Here is a 26,799-nt window from a genome sequence, read left to right as displayed (position 1 = left end):
TCATACTATACTATTGGTTATATTCGTATTCGCATTCGTATTCGTACTATACTATTGGTTATATTTGTATTCGTATTTGTTCTATCCTATTGGTTATATTCATATTCGTATTCGTATTCGTTCTATCCTATTAGTTATATTCGTATTCGCATTCGTATTCGTACTAACCTAATAGTTATATTCGTATTCGTATTCGTATTCGTACTATACTATTGGTTACATTCGTATTCGTATTCGTTTAGTATTAATCTTAGTTATGATTAGTATGATTTCTTTTGCAAAAATGTAATATAATTCAAAACACTTTTCATAGAAATCTCACTTTAGTCTGACAGTATACCCTGCAATTCGAATCATTAGTTATCACGATTTTTGATATTAGAAACATACATGAAATAAAACATTTGGACTGAAAATATGTTTAAGTACAAGATTTCCTTGTACTTTTGCTTGTATTCCCCCCCTGAAAACATTTGAAAAACATTGAAAAATATTGAAAAATGGTAGGGGTATGAACTCACCGGTTGAGAAACGCGTCAGTTTGGATCCTAAATGTCAGTTCTGGGTTCGCGAACGCACAAGATTCCTATGGATTATCAATTGATACACATTTGTATCTAATTAGGACTTGATTAATTTATTTGTTAGGGACATACACTTCTAGTTGCGGAAACACCCCATTACAAGTGTTTGGAAGGACCCGGGTGACATTTGGGGACACATATAGCTAGGATATTGAGTTTACTCTTCAAGAGTAAACTCATACTAGAGTTTTCGGCCCTAATGACATATTCCCCATGAGTTTACGGCCGTAAACTCATGGTGGGGTACTTTTGGTTGCTAAATGGCTTCAAAACACTTGGGGAATAATGCTAGACTTGGATTTTAAGCTTTGGAATGGATTGAAACTCACATAGGGACCATTTATTGGAGTTTATGGCTGTAAACATGGAGTTTACGGCCGTAAACTCCCCCCTCACATCCAATTCTTAAATTTTTGGTCCTAAATCAATCACACATGATTTTAATGATTTTTCCTAAGCCTTGCATCAATTTTTAGGGGACTTTTGGCATGCTTTTAGGAGTTTACGGCCCATGAACACCCTCATGGCCGTGAACTCTTATGAAAGGGTGATTTTATATGTTTTAAGGTCCAATACTTGTTTGTAAACAATTCTAGAATTTATCCCAAGGCTTTAGGTGTGTTAAAGTGGCATTTTAACACATTTAGAGGAGTTTACTCCCCAAGAGTATGAGTTTACGGCCGCAAGCATGTTCTTGGGCAGTAAACTCAAGTTTACTCCTCTAAATTTATGTTCAAGGTGTTCCAAGGTCAATTCCAATATTCTAAAATTCATATATAAGCTTCAATGGTATTTTGGAAGGGTTTAAGGGCATAAAACCCCCATTTATATGAGTTTACGGCCCAAGCATGTTCTTGGGCAGTAAACTCATGTTTACTCTTCAAAATCCATGTTAAAGGCCTTCTAAGTCCAGTCCATTAAGCCATTAAGCCATATCTAAGCTCCAAAGGTCGATTGGAAGGGTTTTTGGGCTCCAAAACCCATTTTATGTGAGTTCACGGCCTAGGACTGTTCTAGGGCCGTAAACTCATGAATATGGTCCTATTCCATGATTTGAACTCGAATTTGAAGGTCTAAGATGTTATACTAGGAGTTAGGGTAGTTACCTTGGTGAGTTGGAGCTTAAATTTGATGATTTTGGACCTAATTCTTGAGTTTGAGGAGAGAGGTTAGAGAGAGAGTAGAGAGAGGAAGCAAAAGCTTCAAATGAATGTTTAAACATGTTTAAATAGGTCCAAAAACTTGGACACGATGGAATTCTACCCGATACCGGCATTAAACGGGGCTTTTGGTCGCACCCGATTAAGTTGTCGTTATTCGACGGGATAGAATTTAGAAATTTCAAGTTAATGATTTTGGGCCATTTTCATGGGTTCCTAAGGGGTTTGGACACTCGTTAGATTATAATAAACATATAAGTTTAAATAATTTAGCCCGAAACGAAATCGGAACGAATCGATAAACGGCGAATTTTTACGGATAGAACGAGTTTTTCGGCGATGGAAAATTCCGGGTTGTTACATTATCCCCCCGTTAGAGGGAATTTCGTCCCGAAATTCGAAGATTAAGATACCAAACATGAATTGGAATGAGATACGGATGGATTTGATGCTCCGAGTTTTCACGCTCCCTATTGGAATCGGGTCTCCGCTTGACGTTCCAACGAACCCTCCCCATCGGGACGTGTCTTGGTTTCGTTGGGTAGATACTTCTTAAGGACCGAGACGTAAAGTATCAGATGGGTGTTACTAAGTTCCAAGGGTAACCGGAGTTTGAAGGTTACGGAATCGTTCCTACGAGGATCGCGAAGGGTCTATTGTTACTAAGTTACAGGTTTCTATAGGTATCTCTGGTGCCGACTAATTCCCTATCATCTTAGCTTTTGGAAGGTTCACGGGTATGACTGCTTTGCTTATCTACATAACCAGGGAAGATGGTTGACCGAAGGGCACCACTACAAACTCATGGTGATCATGCCAGGTCCTGGTCGTTGTATTGGATACATCATCCTCCCGGAGGTTCGGTTACGAGGCAGTTCCAGGGATTAGGTCGATATGAAACTTGACTAGACGTTCGGAAGGAATTCTCGAGAATTTTCGGGAAAGGCATCGGGGAAAGAGTTGCAGACTTCCCGTTTCCCGAATATCACACGGACGAGGAATGTATGGGAAACTTTCTAAGCTTTGATACACGAAGATGCGGAGGTTGGATTTAGGTTTGATACCGAGAATCATGAGAGTCGTGTCAGAAGAAGGATTCGGACGGACGACCCTTTTGAGAACAAGAATAACAACATGAATAAGACTCAGTCATTCCATGCCTAGATTGCATCAAAGCTTTCCATAAAAAAGTTTATCATTAGATCGAATGGAAAGGAATAATTATCCGGATTGAGGATACGATCTGTAGGTATGACGTTAACATTCTCTTTCTCACTGGTCGGTCATCTCGATGGTACACGTTTCAATTACTAACGAAGGATTTAGTTTAGAAAGATATTTGAATGAATGGTTAGCAAATTCTTACAACATTAGAATCGAAAAGGGTTACGGGCACAAGATTCATCGAGGAGGAGTATACTTGTGGCAACGGTGGGGTCAGCGGCTGTCCTTTCTTGTCCCATAGCTAGGACTCTCCCGGTGTTGCCGGATGTTACTGTCTTAGGACAGTTTTGTTTATAATGCCCTATATCTCCACAGCTGTAGCAGGTTTGACCGATACCAGCTCCGGAAGCTTGACTAGTTGATGGGGATGGGGTTTTGCAGCTTCGCGCGAGGTGACCTTCCTGGCCACAGATTCTACAAAACTTTGCACGACAAGGGCCAGGGATGCGATGGTGGTAGCTACATCGGTCACACCACGGGAGGATACTGGCATATCCGGTGACAGGTGCTTGGGCTGAGGAACCTACAACAGATACAGCAACAGGGGTAGTGGCAGCGTGGACTGCCACTATCTGCTGTTTCTTCGAGGGTTCTGTGGAAGACTGACTCTTCTTCTTCTTTTTCCAAAACTTCCTTTTCTCGCCACTCTTTTCTGTTGGCTCGGGAGTGGTGTCTGCTTCCTCTTGGTCATCATTGTGATCGATCAGGGTTTGCGCTAGACATTTGGCGCTGTCATAGGAATCCGGCTTCGCCGCTATAACGTTCCCTTTTGTTGGCTGGGTTAATCCCCAGATGAACCTCTCTACCTTTTTGCTCTCCGGGGTAACCATTCCCGGACAAAGCAGTGCTAAGTCATCAAATCTGGATGTGTAGGCGGCGATATCGGAACCTTTCATCTTCAGGTTCCACAGTTCATGCTCCAGCTTCTGGATTTCACCCCGAGGGCAATACTCCACGCGTAGTAGTTCCTTCATAACTTCCCATCCCATAGCATTGGCTACAGGTAGAGTCAAGGATTTGACTCGGCCGTTCCACCAAGTCAAAGCTTTATCGATGAGCATACAAGCGGCAAATTTTACCTTGTCGGATTCCGAACAGGCACAAATCTCAAAGATAGATTCGATTTTCTCTAACCACCGAGTTAGAGCAATGACACCCCCTGTGCCATCGAAGAATGTGGGTTTTGCGTTCATAAAGTCTTTATAGGAACACTCCTTCCGGTGTCCTTGATTACCTTCCGGGTTTTGGGTTTGGGTACCACCCCCTGAACCACTAGGGTTTAGTTGAGATAGGGTGGCTGATATTGTGGCTGTAATGGCTGCCTGAAGTGTTTCCAGATCGATTTGAATAGGAGGTGGTGGCGGCGGAGGGTTGTTGGTATTCTTCGAGCTGGGTCTCTTTCTTGGAGGCATCTTGATCTAAAAAGATCAGGAAAGGGAGGATCATAAGTCCTCTGAATTGAATCATGAGATATGGATCAGGGGATATCTCATCAAGACATATTTAACATTATATTAAGCGATAAGGCAGGAAAGAGTTATCAAAGCAAATGATTTATCGCTAAAGGAATGATCAAGGAACAACGTGTATACGAGGATTTCTACAAAGGATCGACTTGAGAAATACTCCCATAGTATTTCATGGTTCGCTGCAACGACGGCTCGTTGTTTGGGGTATTAGGTAAGTTTTAGGTATGCTGCATACCACAGTCACTCCCAAGCACATGTTGGCCGTGTCTCGAATGAATATAGTTGGCCAGGCTATATTGATCCTAGACACGACTACATAACTGCCCAGGTTTAACCGCAGCGTACAACACCCATTTACTTATATTTTGTTCTACTTGTAGTTACGGATCTCGACGGTTCGGTATACTTGTATACTTTAGAAAATACTTATATTTGTAGAGTATACTTTTAGTTCAGAGCACTTAGGCCCCTTAATGTTTATAGTCTTATACCATGTAAGCTTTGGTATACTAGTTCACTATAAACAAGGGCTCTGATACCAATCTATCACACCCCGAAAACCAAAGGCGGAAACATTTTCGGGGTTGACTCCACGTTGAGTATCAAATCGAATGCACATAGTAAAACAGTAAACACAAAACATTACATTACATAATATTGTTTACATCTGTTTGAAAGAAAGGTTATACAAGTGTTATATATCATATGAACAAAAGTAAAGACGAGTCTTCGGAACGCTCCGTCTTCTCCAAAAGGTGGCGGTGTACCTGTCTAACGCTGACCTGAGAATAAAAGCGGTTTGAAAATCAACATAAAGCTGGTGAGTTCATAAACGGTTTAGTTTTGAAAAGAACGAGTTTCCTTTGCTTTCCAAAAAAGTTATTGTTCAAGAAAATCCCATATTTTCTTATGAAAACAGTTTAGTTATCTTTTGTTACAAATTCGAAAACAGTTTGTTATGTCATTCCAGGAAAATCCCATATTTTCCTAATAGTTTAGTTATTCGTTTGTTACTTTATTCGTTTCTAATTTCGTTACTAGTTGTTATGTTACTTCAAGAAAATCTCATATTTTCCTATGTGTTGAGGTTGGTTCTTAAGTTTAATTTCGAAGTACTAATGATTACCATACTCGTAGTATTAGTTAAGTATTCTAAACTCTTAGTTATTCTACATTCGAATGTCTATCATCTACTAACTTAGTTGTATTTTCGAATATTTGGATTCACCAGAAACATACATTACAGTATTTTCGATTATTTTGATGATTTCCAAAAGAGTACATTAGTTGTATTTTCGTATCTCTGGCGACATTCTAAGGTGTATGTATTCGAAACTCAGTAGAGGTCCAGAGGCGTACTTTCGTATTAAATTCGAAACTCCAGTGACATTCAAGGCGTACACTAACTGTATATTCGAAGTCTTGATGTCATCCAAAGGCATTATTTCGCATTCGTAATCCTATTTCTATTTGTATTCGTATTCGTTCTATCCTATTAGTTATATTCGTATTCGCATTCGTATTCGTACTAACCTAATAGTTATATTCGTATTCGTATTCATACTATACTATTGGTTATATTCGTATTCGCATTCGTATTCGTACTATACTATTGGTTATATTTGTATTCGTATTTGTTCTATCCTATTGGTTATATTTGTATTCGTATTCGTATTCGTTCTATCCTATTAGTTATACTCGTATTCGCATTCGTATTCGTACTAACCTAATAGTTATATTCGTATTCGTATTCGTACTATACTATTGGTTACATTCGTATTCGTATTCGTTTAGTATTAATCTTAGTTGTGATTAGTATGATTTCTTTTGCAAAAATGTAATATAATTCAAAACACTTTTCATAGAAATCTCACTTTAGTCTGACAGTATACCCTGCAATTCGAATCATTAGTTATCACGATTTTTGATATTAGAAACATACATGAAATAAAACATTTGGACTGAAAATATGTTTAAGTACAAGATTTCCTTGTACTTTTGCTTGTATTCCCCCCCTGAAAACATTTGAAAAACATTGAAAAATATTTGAAAAATGGTAGGGGTATGAACTCACCGGTTGAGAAACGCGTCAGTTTGGATCCTAAATGTCAGTTCTGGGTTCGCGAACGCACAAGATTCCTATGGATTATCAATTGATACACATTTGTATCTAATTAGGACTTGATTAATTTATTTGTTAGGGACATACACTTCTAGTTGCGGAAACACCCCATTACAAGTGTTTGGAAGGACCCGGGTGACATTTGGGGACACATATAGCTAGGATATTGAGTTTACTCTTCAAGAGTAAACTCATACTAGAGTTTTTGGCCCTAATGACATATTCCCCATGGGTTTACGGCCGTAAACTCATGGTGGGGTACTTTTGGTTGCTAAATGGCTTCAAAACACTTGGGGAATAATGCTAGACTTGGATTTTAAGCTTTGGAATGGATTGAAACTCACATAGGGACCATTTATTGGAGTTTATGGCTGTAAACATGGAGTTTACGGCCGTAAACTCCCCCCTCACATCCAATTCTTAAAGTTTTGGTCCTAAATCAATCACACATGATTTTAATGATTTTTCCTAAGCCTTGCATCAATTTTTGGGGGACTTTTGGCATGCTTTTAGGAGTTTACGGCCCATGAACACCCTCATGGCCGTGAACTCTTATGAAAGGGTGATTTTATATGTTTTAAGGTCCAATACTTGTTTGTAAACAATTCTAGAATTTATCCCAAGGCTTTAGGTGTGTTAAAGTGGCATTTTAACACATTTAGAGGAGTTTACTCCCCAAGAGTATGAGTTTACGGCCGCAAGCATGTTCTTGGGCAGTAAACTCAAGTTTACTCCTCTAAATTTATGTTCAAGGTGTTCCAAGGTCAATTCCAATATTCTAAAATTCATATCTAAGCTTCAATGGTATTTTGGAAGGGTTTAAGGGCATAAAACCCCCATTTATATGAGTTTACGGCCCAAGCATGTTCTTGGGCAGTAAACTCATGTTTACTCTTCAAAATCCATGTTAAAGGCCTTCTAAGTCCAGTCCATTAAGCCATTAAGCCATATCTAAGCTCCAAAGGTCGATTGGAAGGGTTTTTGGGCTCCAAAACCCATTTTATGTGAGTTCACGGCCTAGGACTGTTCTAGGGCCGTAAACTCATGAATATGGTCCTATTCCATGATTTGAACTCGAATTTGAAGGTCTAAGATGTTATACTAGGAGTTAGGGTAGTTACCTTGGTGATTTGGAGCTTAAATTTGATGATTTTGGACCTAATTCTTGAGTTTGAGGAGAGAGGTTAGAGAGAGAGTAGAGAGAGGAAGCAAAAGCTTCAAATGAATGTTTAAAAATGTTTAAATAGGTCCAAAAACTTGGACACGATGAAATTCTACCTGATACCGACATTAAACGAGGCTTTTGGTCGCACCCGATTAAGTTGCCGTTATTCGACGGGATAGAATTTAGAAATTTCAAGTTAATGATTTTGGGCCATTTTCATGAGTTCCTAAGGGGTTTGGACACTCATTAGATTATAATAAACATATAAGTTTAAATAATTTAGCCCGAAACGAAATTGGAACGAATCGATAAACGGCGAATTTTTACGGATAGAACGGGTTTTTCGGCGATGGAAAATTTCGGGTTGTTACACCACCCACGTGTCCTAGTGGAGCAGTATGTAAGTACACCTATCATATGAAGATCAAGAGACTTGAAATATTTAGGGTTAAAACTAAGAAATTGAAAGGAAAAAGATGAAAAATTACATACATCATCCTCAGTGTAACTAATAATAGCAATATTGGCCAGAGATTGTATAATCAAAGCTGAATGGCTTAACATGACACCCTTTGGCCTGCCTGTAATCCCTCCAAATACAAAACAAAAATATATATTTATTTATCTGCTTTCATAACAAAATTAATAAACATAACACTCCATCTGTTGTTTTGAGAAAGTAAAATGGATCATTCACTATTACTATCTGTGAGTACCTAAAGTGAAAACACACGATTGGCACTCCATTACAAGTTGAAGAGTAGTAGACTTAACATATGTTTTTATAGTAGTAGACTTACAGTTCTATCCAAAAGTATAAAATATGCTTTTCCTCCAAAAGGTGATTGTATCTTTCCTAACTCCCAAAACCCATGTTGGACACGACACCATACTGGGAGCTGCTGAAAGGGTAAAATAGTCATTTACTCACTCACACCAATGATTTGATAAGTCTTCTTAGTTTCCAACTGCTTACAATCTGATTTTAAAGGATGATATACATATTTTATTATAATATGATGTCAAGCCCTAAACTAATATACATATCTGATTTCAAAGACAATAGAAATATCTGATTACAATATGATTTCCATCATCTACATCCATACTAAAACACTAACATATTGGAGAAATGTTAGTTTAATAATGCGACAAAGTAAAGCACTAACCGAGAGAATAGTAATTAGAAGGGGTAAGGATTGAGAATTAGAAATCGGGTTCAAATCAAGTAATCAATCGCAACCTTGATGCTCACCCTTCGTCGAGTTTGATGAAGGCTTCAGGGCTTCAAGCGTGTTCGTGATTTTATACTTCATCGAAGGAGAGAAAAAATGGGGCTAGGGGTCGTTTCGCCATCTTGAGGACTGAGGAGTTGTGTTTACCTTCAAAATTGATATATGGAAGAAAATAAGAAGTTTTAGGGCTGATAATTGCAAAGGTGCAACACCATCGCCACTCCAACCCACTACCCCCGTCGTCAGTAGTAGCAGCACCGCCGACATCGCTTCTTTCTGATGTGAACAGTACCGACATCAGCCAAAAACAGTGTTGTCTTTCTCTTCCTTGTAGTTATCTCAATCGTTCATTATTTCCCCAAATCAATTTCAGTATCTCAACTAATAATTATCATCGAAGCTACTCATGTTTTCTATTGTTTTCGAATAGCACCAATGTCACACCCCCGAACCAGACGACGGGAACGTCCAGGGGCTTGTGCGTGACTTCATCTTGAAATATCATTACAGTGAATATAATTGAAACATAACATCATCATCATCACACATGTAACATAACAACATTCATTGTTTACATCGAGTATTGTATTTGAATATTACATGCCAAAATAGTAAGAGTATGATGAAACAAAATATAACACAATATCCTTAGTTTGTTTCGTTCATCCTGCTTCAACGGTTTCTTGAGAATACAAGTTATTTTGAAAACGGTCAACATAAAAATGTTGGTGAGTTCATAAGCATGTTTGTGAAAATGATTTGTATAACTTTGAAAACCACCAGAAAATCTGATATTTTCTGAAAACTGTTTAGTGTGTTTGTGTTAGATCTTGTATTAATGCATGCATGTTATTGTTTATTTGACTAAAACGGTAAAGAAAATGTAGAGAGAACGTAAGAGCATGTAAAGAGAATGTTCCCAGACAACCCGATGTTTCCTGTAAAAAAAAGGGTCTTCCGTAAACTTCATAACGTTAATTCCTCTAAGCGAGCTGTCATAACCATACTAAATAATGACAATTTCGCCTGTCTTGGCGTCGTTGGACGCCGGTTTTGACTTTGATTATAAGGTTTTCATCACCCTAGACTGGGTTAGTCTAACTGTAGCGAACAGCTCAGGTGTGGGGTGTCATCCCCGTATAGATCTATACACAAATCCCCGCTCTCCCTCCAGGAGACTCTGGTTATAACTACAGGCTACGATCGTACACTTAATAGGTGCCAACCGACAAAAACTCGCTAGATCCTTAATCGAATTTACGCGAAGAAAAAGGTATAAACTCATTCCAGGACCAATGATCCATGTAAGTGAACCACTAAGGCATCACTAAACATGTAAATCATTTCAAGACCCAAATGGTATGAGATTATATAACATGGGCCCAAAATATATATGAAAGGACAACTAAGGCCCATTTCACATGTAAAGTATTTACAGGCCCAAATGGCACACAAATAGTATCCAAGGTCTGTCGCACATGTTAATGGGTCAATGAGGCCCAATAAACATATACAGGACCTCTCACCCATAAAAATGGGCCACTAAGGCCCAATAACCTAGAAAATGATCAAATTAAATCCATTTGTTGGTTTATCATTGGTTTTAGCTCAAGTATTCACTAAAATAGCATAAAAAGAAGAACGCATATAAAACCCATTCTCAGGCCCAATAAACATGTAAGTGGAACACTAAGGCCCACTATACGTGTCTATTATTTCCAGGCTCAAAAGGAATATGAATGTCTATTCTACGCCCAATATACATGTAAAAGGACACTAAGGCCCACTAAACATGTATATTATTTCTAGGCCCAATAAGGATATGAATACCTATCCCGAGCCCAATATACATGTAAAAGGACACTAAGGCCCACTAAACATGTATATTATTTCCAGGCCCAATAAGGATATGAATATCGTTTTTAACCCGTTTGTTATTGTTTTGTTTATTTTAGCTTGATTATTTACATAATTGATATCTAAAGCCCACTTTTTGTAAAAATGACGTTCTTGGCCCAATAAGCCAAAAATTTACAATTAAGGCCCAATTTTTGTAAGAATAACACTTTGGTCTTCATTTTGTTCAAAACTTGTGTTGGTGACTAGTTTGTGGTAAAAATAACATTTTAAAATCATTTTTGTCAAAAATATCATTTTTGGCTTGGTTTTTGTGAAAATACACATTTTTCTGGTTTTTGGCTTTTCCGACCTAGTTTTTAGAAAATTTGTAGAAATTCCTCGTAAGTCGAAATTTGGATCTGTAAATTCTGGAAGTTTGGAAATTTTGTTTACTTTGTTCACAATTTTTTTCATAATTTTTGATGGCCTCAAACTAGTGTGAAATTACTCATCTTCACAGGTTGGTCCGAAAGTATTCCAAATTTGATAGGCAGTTTTGTAAAATTCACAATAATTGTAGAAAAAATCGTATGAAAACGTGAGAGTAGTTATTTTAAAGGTATAAATCTGAAATTTATCCATGTAAAATAGTTTTGAAAAATACTTCCATTTGGAGGGTCAAAACAGTCCGAGATTGGACCAAAACTTTTCTGTCAAGGGCTGTTTTGTGAGTTTAGTTTATAGATCTTTGAACACAACACTTATTTTTGCTATATCAAGTATACAAATCCCAGATCTACATGTTTACATGTAATACTTGTGATAAAACATACTTTTCTCATGATTCATATGAAGATCCTAGTGATACACTTCAAGTTTCTTAACATATTTTTAGATTAGTGAAGTAATCAACACATAATCACCAAATGTTTCAAGAAAACACACATAATCATGCCTATATACATAGATCTACACATAAGACTTGTATTCTCCCCCCAAGAACAAGTAAAAACAGAAAAAAAGGGGGTATGAACTCACCTTGGGGTTTAGATTTCGGTTTTGATGAAGATAAGAAGAAGGTGGTGTAAGTTATGACTCTAGCTAGCTTCTTGAAGTGATCTTCGAATCTTGATGAGTTTTACGGAGTATGGTCACGAATTTGAGGTGGTAAGTGGAGTGATTTAAGTCTAAAGATGTAGTAAACCAACTTATCTTGTGAGATCTTACCAATGATGATGATCTTTGATGAAAAATCCTCTTGAAAACACACTAATTCTCGAAATTCTAGAGGAAGATGAAGGAGTTCTTGAGAGAGTTTGAAGCAGTTTGAATGAGAAAAATGGAGGTGGAGTGGTGGGATTTCGGCTAAAGGGGTAGAAGAAGAGAGGGAGAAGAGATAAGGAGTTTTGCATGAAGGGTAATACACTTCTTGATACATGTGATCACCTAGATGTATGTTATGGAATTGTGAGTTGTCATTACCGTAGTCCATGCATTCTTCCATTATTATTATTTCTATTTTGAATATGGGCCGAAAATTTTGGGCTAGGGGAAAAAGAGAATTTAAATTGGGCTATTACTTGTCTTGGCTCGAAATCATGAGGCCCAATAATCACTTCTCGGCCCATTGGGCCCTTATTGATGATCACGGCCCAATGAAGTCTAATTAAAGAGATTTAGGGTCCATTAGGGCTATTGGGATTTGTTGTGGCCCAAATTGGCCCACATGGCCCATTAGAGGTAAACTAATTCGTTTTAGGCCCAATAATAAAATCCTAGTTCATAAAGAACTTGAACCGGGATTTCTAAGGTTTTCAATCGTTAGTTGAACATATGAGACGTATTGGAATGAGTATAGAGTATGGTATTCACTTAGAGTACCAGTTATTACTCTAGGTGAATGATTGCATGATAGTAGAATTTCCAAGCAAAATGCTAGTTGTGACATCCAAGGGCACAACGTAACGCTGTAGGCAGAATTTGTAATACCTTCCAAAAAAGAAACAAAATGGGTAGAATAAAGCTAACAGTTAGAATACGAAGAATGAAAGCTTCGGCCCCAAATAGCAACCACACTTGAACGGAGCCCCAAATAGCAACCACACATGCACGAAGTTGACTGAAATACATGTCAAGCATGCGGCCAAAGCAGTCGAGATCAGGGTGTGGGGATAAATGACTGGCAAACCAGAATTGTTCATAAGGAAGAAACTGGAAGGAAACATGTAGTAAGTGGAAATAGCAAGAGGATTAAAGGTTTGGATAAAATGGAGGCGGTGGATTGGATGGCGGTGGCGATGTACGTTAGCGAAGGAAGGAAGAAAGAGAAGAGAAGGTTTGGATAAGAAGAGGTGGAAGGAAGAAACGAGAAGGACCAATTAACCTATGGGTGTGGGGATAAAATGACCGAGAAACTGGAACTGTTCCAACACGTGTCCACAAACAATATGGATATTGACATAAAATGACCCAAAAAGACGGATTTGAATACACATACATAAACAAGGGGCCATTTCTGCCAACCTCTTAGAATGTTCACTATTCCTAGAAGTGGATTCCTTATATATATATATATATATATATATATATATATATATATATATATATATATATATATATATATATATTAGTAGAAAAAATGTGTTTGACAATATATGTAAGTTGAAAAAATGAAATATATTAGGAATATATTTTTTGGGGGTAAAAAATAGGATAAAAAATAAAGTATGAGCAGAGACGAAATATTATTTATCTTATTTTTTACTTTATTTTTGGAGGGAAATCAAGAGACAATCTTAGGCCCCGTTTGATATGCGTCTGACCGAGTCAAGTCAGACGTTTTTGGCTGACTCGGTCAGCAAAATGTGTTTGATAATCCAACTTTGGCCATCTGACTCGGTAAGAAATGTCTAACTGAGAAAGGAGTTGGCAAGAGGCTGACTGAGAAAGAAAACAAGACTTTACAATAATACCCTTAGCCTTAGATAAAAAAAAAGTGAAATGGGAGGTTACAAGAATTGAACTCGGGTCTCCCTTATATATAATGATGTTTACCAGCAAGCTAAAGGGTTTTTTGTGTTTTAATCTCTAAAATAGTATATTTAATGTCTATTATGCTAGAAGTTTTTGCATATATTATTATTATTATTATTATTATTACTACTACTACTACTATTATTATTATTATTATTATTACTACTACTACTATTATTATTATTATTATTATTATTATTATTATAAAGAGCATCAGGGTAAAATAGTCATTTTGCATCAGTTAGCACATTCAGTCAAATGTATAATCAAACAACATAGTTTTTTACTCGGTCAGATCTTATTACTCAGATAGACCTTTCTCAATTAACACTTTCTCAGTCAGCAACTATCAAACGACCCCTTTAAGAAAAATGATGGATCTTATTTATTTTTTAATATAAAAATAATATTTTTATATAAAATAGCAGTAGAAATTATAATATAAAGAATGAGAATGAAAATATGGTAGCATTCCAAAATGCAAACATATTTCTCTCTCTTACCAGCGAACACATGACTAAAGTGCGCCATCCACCATGAAAGAAATCAAGAGGGAGAAAGAGAAAAAAGCAATAAAGCAAACTAAATAGTCATATGTTGTCATCGTCATAGCACCAGTTGCCCCCTTCTGCATTCCAGACCCACCTTTATGCAGTCTCAGACCAACCCTGTTAAAGGCTAATTCACTAGAATCCCCCATTTTTACACCTTCATAATTCTCTCTTCCACCCTCTCAAAAACCTACAACAACAACAGCAAACAAATCCGGAAGTAGGCGAAGGAAGTTTCAGAAGTTCAGTTTTCTTACAGCTGTTCGTCTCAGATCTGGTGGTGAGTATCTACATTTTGATCGCTTTTTCTCGCATTGTTTCGATTTTTGCTGATTATGTTTGATTTTAAGCAATTTATTTGGTGAAAAATGAAATGAAATTCGTGTTTCCAAAATTATTATCCGATACTAATGTTGCATTTTGTTGAGTTTTATGATATTTTATCCTCTGTGTTATTTTTGTTTCGTTGTTGATTTGATTCCATTTTTCATTTTATGATGTGATGCTTTGGATTCCTGGAACTTTTCCTATTTAAAGTTGAAATTTGGTACTCTTCTCGAACACGATATCGCCATTGATATTGACTCTAAAGGTTTTTCTACTGATTAAAATGAAAATAGTTGCAAAAAAGAATTTTTCATTACTCTAATTCTGGGGTTAATTTCTCACATAATTAGACAGTGTTCTTCATTCAACCATCTCCTTTAGATGTGAGATTACCAGTTCACCATTTTTGTTGAAAAAAAAAAACGATTTGCAGAGTAAAAAGGGCTGATTACCAATTCTACACACATAGATGAATGATAACCCTAATTATTACTCGTCTAATTCTTCCCTTTTTCTTGATAAATTGCATCATTCTTTCTTCCTTTTTTATTTTAACAGATCTGTGATACCAAAGAAAGCTCTGATTTAACGATGTACAACAACCAGAAATGAAAAGGGTTCATGATTCACAGAAGCTTCCCCTTTCAAGGCCGATGCCTGATAATATTCTCAAACTCCCAAATTCACACTTCAATTTGGTCATAGAAGACATGAATCATATAAAGCCACAAACTTTTCAAGATTCCAACAGATGGAAAGAAAAGAAGTCATTACACGATGATGAAGAAGATCTGATGGTAGATATAAACATGTTGAAAGAACCCGATGATTCTTATGATGAAATCGGCTCCACCTCTTTCTCAGGTGCTAGCCACCCCCCTGAACCCATTGACACGGATCTAATGCGACCCGTTTGTGTCCCAATCAATCAAAACAAACCCATGAAACTTGGTGGGCCCTTTTTAGAAGATCTTTCACTTCGCGAAAACTTAACACCAACACCAACACCAACACCATCTTCGCCATTTTCCATCTCACGCCCCTCACAAAACCCCGAAAACTCACCAATTTCAGACGAAAAAGAGTGCGTGTGGGACGCATCTTTGCCCCCGAGTGGAAATGTTAGCCCACATAGTAGCATTGATAGTACGGGAGTCGTAACATCCATGAGCACAAGTACATACCGAATGAGCGACGGAATGCTAAGCATCGAACGAAATTTCGGAAATACCAAAACTACCCTTCGTGGGGAGTGTTTAGAAAGTGGGAAAACAAGTATTAGTCGAGCAAGTGATAGTAGTGGGCTTAGTGACGATAGTAATTGGAGTAACTTCACGGGGAGTACAAACAAGCCTCATAAAGGGAATGATCCGAGGTGGAAGGCGATTCTTGCAATTAGGTCAAGAGATGGGCTTTTGGGTATGAGTCATTTTAGGTTGCTTAGATTGTTAGGTTGTGGTGATATCGGGAGCGTGTATCAATCCGAGTTGAGTGGGACCCGTTGCTATTTTGCAATGAAAGTGATGGATAAAGCATCGCTCGCTAGTAGAAAGAAGCTTTCTAGGGCTCAAACTGAAAGAGATATTCTACAATTGCTTGATCATCCGTTTTTGCCGACTTTATATACTCATTTTGAAACCGATAGATTCTCGTGTTTGGTTATGGAGTATTGCCCCGGAGGTGATTTGCATACGTTGAGACAACGACAACCTGGAAAACATTTCTCCGAATACGCCGCAAGGTATTTTTTATATTTTTTTTACAGACAGTCAAGGGTTCATGTCTCAGCAGCTGCAGTATCATAGTTTTAATTCCAATGAGTTTGACAAGAAACTGTCTATCTGATTTACATCTCACATGACATGACAACAAGGCTTGTCAGACCATTGTATACCTGATTTACATTTTTACATTGACATTAACTTTTTTTTTGTAGGTTTTATGCGGCGGAGGTGTTACTAGGGCTCGAGTATCTCCACATGCTTGGAGTTGTATACCGCGATTTAAAACCCGAAAATGTTTTAGTCCGCGAAGATGGTCACATAATGTTATCTGATTTTGACCTTTCTTTAAGATGCACCGTATCCCCAACCCTAGTAAAATCATCTTCACTAGACTCCGACCCATCAAAACGACCCGCGAACCCGTTTTGTGTCCAACCCGCATGCATCGAGCCGACATCCGTATGCATCCAACCCGCGTGTTTCCTCCCCCGTTTCTTCCCTCAAAAAAACAAAAAACGAACCCCAAAACCACGATCCGACCCGACCCCACTCTTCGGTCACCTGCCCGAGCTTGTGGCGGAGCCGACCGCTGCCCGGTCCATGTCGTTTGTTGGGACCCACGAATACTTAGCGCCCGAAATCATCAAAGGTGAAGGACACGGAAGCGCGGTTGATTGGTGGACATTTGGAATCTTTTTACACGAACTTTTATACGGGCGGACCCCGTTTAAGGGTGCGGGCAACCGGGCAACTTTGTTCAATGTTGTCGGGCAGCAGCTCCGGTTCCCGGACTCACCGGCTACAAGCTACGCGAGCCGGGATTTGATTAGAGGGTTGTTGGTTAAGGAACCACAACACCGGTTAGGTGTGAAACGAGGGGCTACCGAGATTAAACAACATCCGTTTTTTGAAGGTGTGAATTGGGCTTTGATTCGGTGTAGTACACCGCCCGAAGTGCCCAGACCGGTTGAGCCCGAGAGTCCCGGGAAGTTCGGGCAGGTTGAACCGGTCGGGCCGGGCGGGTTGGGCAACAATAGTAAAAGAATGGTTGGGACTGGTGTTAAGCCTGGAGGTAAATATCTTGATTTCGAGTTCTTTTAGGTGGGACCCGTCTGGTCAAACCCGGTCAACACCTGACCGGAAAATCCCGGTCAGGACACCCATACGTTTAGCCATTTCATGTTTTAGAATTGTGTTGTAATAACTTGACTTTATTCAAACTCATTGTGCAATCTATTGTCTTAATTATTTAGATATTTTATTTTATTTATCAATATTGATAGTGAATAGTGAGTAAAGTAGGTTGTTATTTTTTTTATTATTATTATTTTTTTTTTTGCAATTTGTGTTATATTTTTGTGGGTCCCATTTTTAATGATGGCAAGTTATGATGGAAGTGACCATGAAAGATTGTTGGTGAGATTTTGGAGGCTGAATCTTTTGTTTATTGTTTGTTGTATAATTGGATATCAATCATATGATGTCATGATTTCTTACTTTATATTGGAGAAAATATATGAAATCAAATATATATATTTGTTGTAGTTGTAAATTCTTTTGATGTGACAATATATAAGAAAAAAAAAACAGTTTACTTATTTTACACAAGATTGTGCACACTAATGACAAAAACGTGTCTTTTTTTTTAGTATTTTAGTTATTATTATTTTTACATATCTTTTTTATGTAGTTTCAAAAGTGTCTTATGTCATTTGGTTTATAACACTTTGGTTCACTACCTCTCGTTTTTTTGTCATCTTATAGTATCTTATTGTTATGTTATTTTTTTCACCCTTTTCTCTCACTATTTTTTTGTCATCTTATCATATCTTATTGTTATGTTAAATTTTTTTTCACCTTCTTCTCACTTTTTTTTTGTCATCTTATCGTATCTTATTGCTATAACATTTTAATGACGCAACCAAGACAAATTAAAAATATCTTTTTTACTTTATAATAATGTTATCCTTTAAAAGTTGATTGATTTGTTGTAATGGTTGATATTATTTCCTTTCCCGAAATTACCATGTTTGACAACTATAATAAAAATAAGTCAATAACTGCTCATTTCGGATTGATATTTTTTCCTACGAAGTTGCTTTAAATGTTTCTCATTATAAAAATCATATGGAATTTTATTTTCTTCGGAAAAAGCCTTTTTATGTTGCGAAATTATAGTTGGCAGTTGGCACTCTTTGTAAAACAATATTGCAATTTGCCGAATTAACTTTTTATAGTTTTTTTACATCTTTGTTAGACGTTTTTTTTTAGAGCTTATCTTTTTGTTATATAGTCTTTTTTTACATATTCATTTTTTGTGATTGTAAAGACTGACACATACTGAATTTTTATATATTAGTATTCACAAACCAACAAATATATTGTTATATATATAAATTTTCCACAAGATGCATTACGTGCATCCTCTAATTGCTATTATCTCATGATAAAAACACTTTCCACTTTAATTATTTTAGCGTGGGACCTTAATATGTTGAAAAATGAATGTGGAAGGATGGGTGGGTTAGGATAAGGAGTCATAAGAAATAATTACAGATTGTATAGACTAAAACAAAATAAAAAAGATTTTTTGATCATTACAAATTGTTCCTTCTCTTCTCTAAATTTAATAATAATAATAATAATAATAATAATAATAATAATAATAAAACTCAAATGAATACCACTTCTTTCTTCCTTGTTCGTCATTTATCTAAAAAGAACTAAAAAAAGCATTAATAACTTTTTTTATCTTATTAACTAAAAATGGGCCCACTATAAAAGTTGTAAACACTTCTTTAAACAATAGAATTTTAAACTATCAAAACACTAATACACTTAAAATTCAAAAATATATACTCTTTGACAAAATTAATTGATAAAAAATGATGTTTGATAATTTTATCTGATAAACTAATTGAAAAATATCAAGTGATAAAAAGATATATAAAAAAATAATTTGATAGACAAATCATTAAATTAGAGTAAATACTAAATAAAGTTCTTCAATGAAAATTCTTGAATCATATTATATTGGTAATATTATCACCAATATCTCACATCTTACATGACTTTCGAATATTATCATCTAAGACTAGAGGGAGTGGACACGGTTTCAACCGCGGTTCCGCCACATCATCACTCAAAACACCATCCCCTCACTGCGGTTTCTACAGCACATTCTCTCTCTTCATCCAAATACTACCGCACTCCCCATTCTCTCTCTCCTCCTTTATTTGATTTCTCTCTCCTTTCTCAACCAATGGTTTTCTTTCTTTTATTTTTTCTCTCTAACCATTCTCTCATTCCCTTGTTGTGGTATCAAATTGATGAAATAAGAAAAAATATGAGTTTTCATCTATGTGGCATAAGAGGGAGTACGGTTTCAATGACACCATTCCCTCCAACCTAATTCATATCTATGTATGTAATCATTGTATTGTTGAACAATATTAAAATCTATATATGTTAAGTCACTCCTCCAAATATAGTTATGAAGGATAAATATTGTTGTTATGATATCTATATGAGTCTTCTTACCAACAAACATTCGATACAATTTTGAATATATAAATTTTGAATATATAAATGTACATATGATTGAAACCCTCTCGGGCATCGATTTGTGAACATATAAAAAAATTGCAATACTAAACACAAATACCACTAAGGTGCTCTTTGGTAATAAGTTACCAAAGAAATTATTGTTTTGCATTTTTTTTTTGTCAAAATAGGTTTAAGGGGTCTATTTTTGTGTAATGCCTTTTTTTTTTTTTTTACTCTAGCTTCTTTCTATTTTGGTTTCGTTAAATTTTATGCCGTTACTAAAAAATAAAAAATAAAAATAGCTTTTACACGCCAAGAAGCTGCATATGACCACAAACCTGCGTGTCATTGCTAGAATTTTTACGAAATTATTAGCAAATTTTAGCATTTGTAATGAGTTTGGTTAATAATTATCTATTATTCAGAATTAAGTAATCTATTTATATATATAAAATAAAAAATAAAATAAAATAAAAAAAGTTTTCACGTGCACAGTGTACTCCTAGGACCACAAAAAAAATATAGAATATAAAGGACCAACAAGTTAACAAAACCACGTGAAAAGTCATTTTCACCCCTGAAAACCTAAACCAATTAGGGAACAAGCAATCTTTTCTTGGAAGATTCAACCAAAACATTCAACGAACCACACACATCAAGCTTTCCCATTTAGGAACATTCATAGTATTTGGTTTACCACGTGCCAGTCACGTGACCCACCCTGTGTCTATTCCACTAATTTCAAAATCTTGATCATAATACAACATCAACAAAGCACATGGCTTTTCATGGAGATACAGCTGCAATCACCGATTGATCTTTTGGAAAACCAAAATTCTCAAACATTCCCTGAAATAAAAATAAAATAAAATAAAATTATTTCTGTCAAATTCAAAGTTTTATAATATAATATATGAAAAAACATACCATGGCATCGTTGATTGCAATAGTCACACAATAATGCTCCTGAAAAAAATCATCAATGTTAGTTTGACTTTCAAAAGTCAAACATATAATGAGATATGATGTAAGTAAATGACACAATACAAAAAAGATATTTGTTATTTTTTTTTTTTAATTTAAAATATGAAATTTAACTAACTTGCCTGCATCATGTACCATTCTTCAAACTCATCAAACAATTCCAATCGTTCAATCCTAATTAACCAAAAAAATAAGAAACCAAAAACCAAAAAAAGCTTCTTAAAACATTCACAATTTAAACATTTTTTTTATAAAAAAAAAAATATAAAGATAAAAAAAACCAGATACCTTTGACGTTCTTGAGGATCAATGAAGCTTGTATAGATCTTCAACATATCCCAAGCATCAGCTCTCTAAAACTCATCATAGCAACATACTTTTACTTTATTACTTAAGACAAAAGAAATCATTCAAAGTAAAGGCTAAATGCAAGAAATAGAAACATACTTTCATTTATTTGTTTATTATATTTATTGAATAAACAGATGAACAAAAGTACATTGCTATTTCTTGCATTTAACCCTCAAAAGTAAAAAAAAAAAAATACCTGCCAACCACGTTCAAGGAAAAGTTTTTCCTTATCATGCAATGTTGGTGTATCATAAATGCCCAATAATCCACACCCTCGACTCTTAAGAAAGATAAATTCATATCAAGATAGTGTTAGAAGGGTAAAATCGTCATTTACACTCACATTCAGACAAATTATATATATCTTTTAGAATCATTTTATAGGACAAAAAATAGCAAACATATTACCTCCAAATTTCTGATCATCTGCTGTCCAAAAGCATCATGTGGAAGAATCTGTTTTACACGAAAATAAATATATATATATATATATATATATATATATATATATATATATATTATTAAGTGAAGAACAGAAGAAGCTAAATTGGCTTATCATAAAAAAAAATGTTGATGCGATTGACTTTTTTGAAAAGATTTTATTGAAGGGTATTTTAGTCAAAATACCTGCTCGTATAAGAAGAATATTGATGTAGAAAAAGTTTTTGAAGCCCATTGAACAATAGCACGACTTGATTCAGGATCCAAGTATATTAACACACATTCTGCAATGATAAATGTTGGCAAGCTGATGCTAACATTAGTAGCATTAAAGCTTAAATATAAAATTAAAAAAATAATTAATCCTCTTTCCTTATATTTAACAATAGGGTTAATCTCATAAAAGACCTTATATTTTTTTCATTTTTTCCGATCTGGCCTTTTTAGTCATTTTTCTCTAAACAAAGTTGTGAAGTGTGAGGGTTTTTTTGAGGAAAAACTAAAAAAGTTGAGGATTTATTTGGAAACATTAAGAAATTCGAAGGTTGAGGGTTTTTTTTGGAAAAAAAGACAAAGTTAAGGGCTTTTTCGGAAAAAATGAATACAATACAAGGTCTTTTTCAGGCAAAAAAAAGTTGAAGTTTAATCCGGAAAAAACACAAAATATAAGGTCTTTTATGATATTAACCCTTTTTTTTTCCAAAAAAACTCGTGAACATGAGTTTTTTTTTGGAAAAAAATAAAAAAGCTGAGGGTTTTTTCGGAAACAGTTGGAACATTGAGAATTTTTTTTCAGAAAAAAAGACAGTTGAGGGTTTTTTTGGAAAAAATAAAAAAATACAAGGTCTTTTTAAGGAAAAAAAAATAAAGTTGAGGTTTAATCCGGAAGAAACACAAAATATAAGGTCTATATGAGGTTAACCCTGAAAAATATATAATTATACTTTTTGGGACATTTGATTCTTTTTTGCAAAATATCCAACATAAATTATCTATCTAATTGAGGTGGTCAATAATGATATATACATCCTCAATCTAAAAAAAATAGTGTATAACTTATGACTAATTGTCGAAAATACCCTTTGTTAATGACAAAAAAATATCTTGTAGACAGAATGGAATGCATTTTATATGAATTTCTTATATTATATGTAAAATGTATGCACAATGCATAATTTAAAGTCATACTCTATACATTATTTGAATTATAATTAACGAACTTTTATTTTCGAATGTAACGAAATTGAAAGATAACAGAGACTCATTAAAACCCAAATAAGTAATAAAAAAAGATGATCTTTTGTTATTATTTAAAGATAAAATGTTAATTTAACCAAAATAATGAATTTTTTCAAAAAGATTTGTGATGTTAAAATTACACAAATAAAACTGGGTTACATTGCAATTAGCATTCGATTCCATGATAATTTTAGAAAAAAAAATGAAATTTAAATAAACAAGAAGGGATCACATTCCTTCCGGAATAGTTCATTCCATTCCATTAAGCAAAACAAAACAATTTTTTCCAATTCCATTCCTTCCTTCCCTGATTCCATTATACTAAACACTATGATTTAGCACATACCTCGGATCCATATGAGCTGATATGAGTTCATTTAAGCTTTCTACATCTCTCAAATCAATAGGTAGAAGTTTGTAATTATCACTAATTACTTCTCCTTTTTCTGCACAAATTATTGCAAATCCCAACTTAATCATTGTCATTCACATGAGAAAGCAAGTTATAAAGAAAAACATTTGTAAACTGAAGAATTATAAAAAGGGAGTTGCATTTACCTCGACAAATCGAGGCTGATTCACTGATTTTTTCCCTTAATTGAGCAGAAGTTTCAATGATTGTTGCTTTTTTACACGTTACCTATATTAATTGGAAGTTTTTTAATCCATAAATAAACAAATAAGAAAGTTAGAAAAATAAAATTTTCAATTTCTCACCTCCTTGAAATCTAGTTCAACGTATAAATGTGGCGCCTTTCCTTCATCCTGCAAGTGATTTAAATTTAGTTTTGAGCATTATTTAAACCAAAAATAGTTAGTTTTGATTTTGAAACAAATATCTAAAAAAAATGTTTCAAACCACAACTGAAAGGACTAAACTACCCTCAACATTACTTAGTACTATGTTGTATCAAACCATTTAAGTAAATCATAAAAAAAAGCTACAGAATATTCCTCAAAAATACAACAGCTAGATAAGTAAATCATTTAAAGAAAAGGTGTATGTAGTAATGAGAAACCTGCAACTGAAAGTATGTTGTATCAAAACCAGCTCCCAATGATAAAATCTGCTTCTTCACATGATCTCCATTTGATTTTGTCTCACAATTCAGAAATTTATTTAGAATCTTCCGGAAAGTTGACCAACGAGCAAAGTAACCTACAAAAGTCAACAACCATTTCAACACTAAGTAAAAGCTCTAGTTTAAGATAGTAAGAAAAGAGAAAAACATACCACGATTTATAATTGGAGATCTTCTCACAGGCCTCCTTACAAACAAATGTACATAGTCATCTTTGATATATTTTTTCTTCACACAAGACCTTCAGCCATCCATAGAATACAATTAATGTTATCTTCCAAAAATGTATAAACTGAATGTTTTACAAATACTAACTCACAAATTATTTTAAAAGGGATTGAGTATTTTTAACAAAAGGCATTGAATTTCATGGGTTTTAGGAAAGAATGTTGAGTTCCATAGTCAAAGGATTAGATTTCCATACTCATTTGCAACCACATGTGGGATTGGTATGGAACTGAATTCCGATTCTGGTTACATCCCATGGAATATGGTGAGCCAATAGCCGATTGAACAACTTTTCGAATCATCATACTTGTATTTATAAAATTTCGCAAAAAAATGGGTTTAGATCGAAACATTTCGACATTTACCATTTCAATCGGTGCCCGGTATTCGAACATGTGATAAAGCCTAATCTAAAATCAATCTCAATTTGAGGTTTACTTCGGGAACCCTATTATTTACAGCATAGGGGAATACCTAAATGAAATGGGATGAAATTTAGGGAAAATGATATTCGATTAACATACAATTTGCTGGCGGAAGCATCGTCATTTGTAGCTTGAACAGCTGCTCTGTTGCTACGCGAATCTCCCATGGATTTCTCCATCTTCTTCTCTTGTCCAAGATTCGTTGCCGTTGTTGAAAAAAAACAGAAATTTCTTGTTGTTTGTACGATAAGATTCCTTCAAATTGACGCTATTTATAACTACATTGTTATTTAGGCATTAATCATAAATTAATAATCTGACGAGTTAAAATGTGATTTTGAAAAAATTAACAAAAGAAAAAAAATTGTTTTTAGCAAAAAATAACCATTGGGTTCGAAATCAGGTTTAGGACAAAAAAAAACATTTTATGTTTTCCTATTTCGGATTTCAAAAAACAAAAAAGTCCTACAATTTTGAGAAAAACTAGTTTTTTATTTAAATTTAATAAAAAGTCAAACAAACGTAATAAGTATGAATTATACACAGTATTTAGCATAAAATCATACATTTTATTAAAAGACGGTGACATAAAACATTTTAAAATAGACATTTTAGTTAAAAAAAACAAAAACAAAAACCCTTGAATATTAACGGTTGTCCGGAACGAAGCCTTCGAAAAAAAGATGGTTATTTTTCAAAAACCAAAAAACAATGTTTTAAAAAAAAAACTTATTTATAATAGTTAGATTACTCAATTTCCTCATACTATATACTTTTTTGTAATTTTCTTCTAATGTGTTTCTTTACTTTCGATATCCTTTTTATTTATTATTTTTGTAGGTATTTTGCTTTCTACATTTTCATTGTAAAAAATAAATATTTATAGAAATAATGGTTAATCACAACGGACAAAAGATGTATGTGTGACCTTACAAAATGATCGTATTTAGTAACTTTATCGCAAAATGACATCATATTTTGCAAATAGGAATTCGTTGTCTCATGTGGACAAACCATGTTCAAGGATAAGCATTGCCATAAGACCATCGGCATATCAGCGTTCCATGGACACGGAGGCCGATGAGGCACACATTGGTCCCCAACTACACTACACTCTAATGGAATGTATCCTCAAACAATAATCAATTTGATTGCTCAACATCGCACTCTTTCTTATCTAATCTCCCTTAATCACAAATTCATTTATTTTAAATCCCTTAAATTATGTTTCAATTGATATAATCATTTGAATTTGCTCTATTGAATCAGAAATATATATACTTGTCAATGATTAAACTTCTTTTAATATCTCTTAAATGTTATGTCTATCCATTGAACATATACTTTTTTGAATGGATAGTCAATTGTTGGCGTTAAGATTTATTTAGAATTTTACATTATATTGGATTAATTCTGATGATGATTTCCCAATATAATTATTTTTCTATTTAGTAGGCATTAAATTAGGAATATAATCCTTTCTATAATTCAAATTCCTTTGATGGTCAGTCTCGCTCTCCACCCTGCTGCTAGATGGGATAGGGCTTTTCACATGCTTGAGATAAGACAGATCTTTTTTAGGCATTAAAGAGGCCGAGATAAAAGTCTCATTTTTACATAGATGAGCAGCAACTTTAGAAATTCGGTTGTGCTAAGCACGACCTAAGAGCATAGTTAAAACCGAGTGGGAAAAAAATAAAAGTACATTGCTATAAATAGGCATGTTTTTAAATGAACATTGCCTTTAAAATTACCACCGACGAAAGTGTAATAGAAAGAGGCAGAAGTAGAATGTCATGATATAAACAATAAAATGTAGTCACTATTGGTTGTGAAAGGAAATTTGCTCATAAATTAACTTCTCTTCTTTTATAATTAGAACTCACAAACTATAACTAATATGTGAATGTGAACTTACATTGCGACAAAAAAAAGTTGATAGAAATAAGATTAACATAATAGTTTTATTGTTAAGTATAGTTATGATTTTTTCCACGAATCTATCTATTTAGCAGATAAATAGCAGTTATGTCTATCAATGTTTATGGTCTTGGAGTCCATTTATTATGG

General features: G+C 34.7%; 2 protein-coding genes and 1 pseudogene across 2 annotated transcripts; 1 reads left to right on the top strand and 2 right to left on the bottom strand.

Annotated features, from left to right (window-relative positions):
• The window catches only part of LOC145096246 (2-succinylbenzoate--CoA ligase, chloroplastic/peroxisomal-like), a 35,547-nt pseudogene extending 26,290 nt beyond the window's left edge, over window positions 1-9,257 (bottom strand).
• Window positions 9,258-14,307: 5,050 nt separating this feature from the next.
• Window positions 14,308-17,707, top strand: LOC145093993 (Protein kinase superfamily protein). Its single transcript, XM_079032244.1, has 3 exons — window positions 14,308-14,662; window positions 15,268-16,450; window positions 16,646-17,707. The coding sequence occupies exons 2-3, from the start codon at window positions 15,318-15,320 to the stop codon at window positions 17,532-17,534; spliced, it is 2,022 nt and encodes a 673-aa protein (XP_078888370.1). The 5' UTR covers window positions 14,308-14,662; window positions 15,268-15,317; the 3' UTR covers window positions 17,535-17,707.
• A 2,775-nt stretch (window positions 17,708-20,482) lies between these two features.
• On the bottom strand, window positions 20,483-24,984 carry SBI1 (Leucine carboxyl methyltransferase). Its single transcript, XM_079032243.1, has 13 exons — window positions 24,829-24,984; window positions 24,229-24,317; window positions 24,014-24,153; window positions 23,712-23,759; window positions 23,553-23,634; window positions 23,341-23,440; window positions 21,942-22,062; window positions 21,723-21,770; window positions 21,511-21,594; window positions 21,252-21,316; window positions 21,086-21,137; window positions 20,907-20,945; window positions 20,483-20,828 (listed from the first exon to the last, which is right to left on the bottom strand). The coding sequence occupies exons 1-13, from the start codon at window positions 24,906-24,908 to the stop codon at window positions 20,766-20,768; spliced, it is 1,011 nt and encodes a 336-aa protein (XP_078888369.1). The 5' UTR covers window positions 24,909-24,984; the 3' UTR covers window positions 20,483-20,765.
• Window positions 24,985-26,799: the final 1,815 nt, after the last annotated feature.

The sequence above is a fragment of the Lactuca serriola genome, chromosome 3 (assembly GCF_051521515.1).
Source record: "Lactuca serriola cultivar US96UC23 chromosome 3, Lser_US96UC23_V15, whole genome shotgun sequence".
Classification (NCBI taxonomy): domain Eukaryota; kingdom Viridiplantae; phylum Streptophyta; class Magnoliopsida; order Asterales; family Asteraceae; genus Lactuca; species Lactuca serriola.
Note: the sequence above shows the minus strand (reverse complement) of the source record. Positions and strands in the feature narration are given on the sequence as shown.

What these genes read in the sequence shown, in the direction of transcription:
- LOC145093993 (XM_079032244.1), top strand. Translation starts at nt 15,318, where the DNA reads ATGAAAAGGGTTCATGATTCACAGAAGCTTCCCCTTTCAAGGCCGATG. An exon ending in TTCTCCGAATACGCCGCAAG is followed by an intron (nt 16,451 to 16,645) that starts GTATTTTTTATA and finishes TTTTTTTTGTAG; the next exon opens with GTTTTATGCGGCGGAGGTGT.
- SBI1 (XM_079032243.1), bottom strand. Translation starts at nt 24,908, where the DNA reads ATGGAGAAATCCATGGGAGATTCGCGTAGCAACAGAGCAGCTGTTCAA. An exon ending in TCCTTGAACGTGGTTGGCAG is followed by an intron (nt 21,317 to 21,510) that starts GTATTTTTTTTT and finishes GATGAGTTTTAG; the next exon opens with AGAGCTGATGCTTGGGATAT. An exon ending in TTGCAATCAACGATGCCATG is followed by an intron (nt 20,829 to 20,906) that starts GTATGTTTTTTC and finishes TTTTTATTTCAG; the next exon opens with GGAATGTTTGAGAATTTTGG.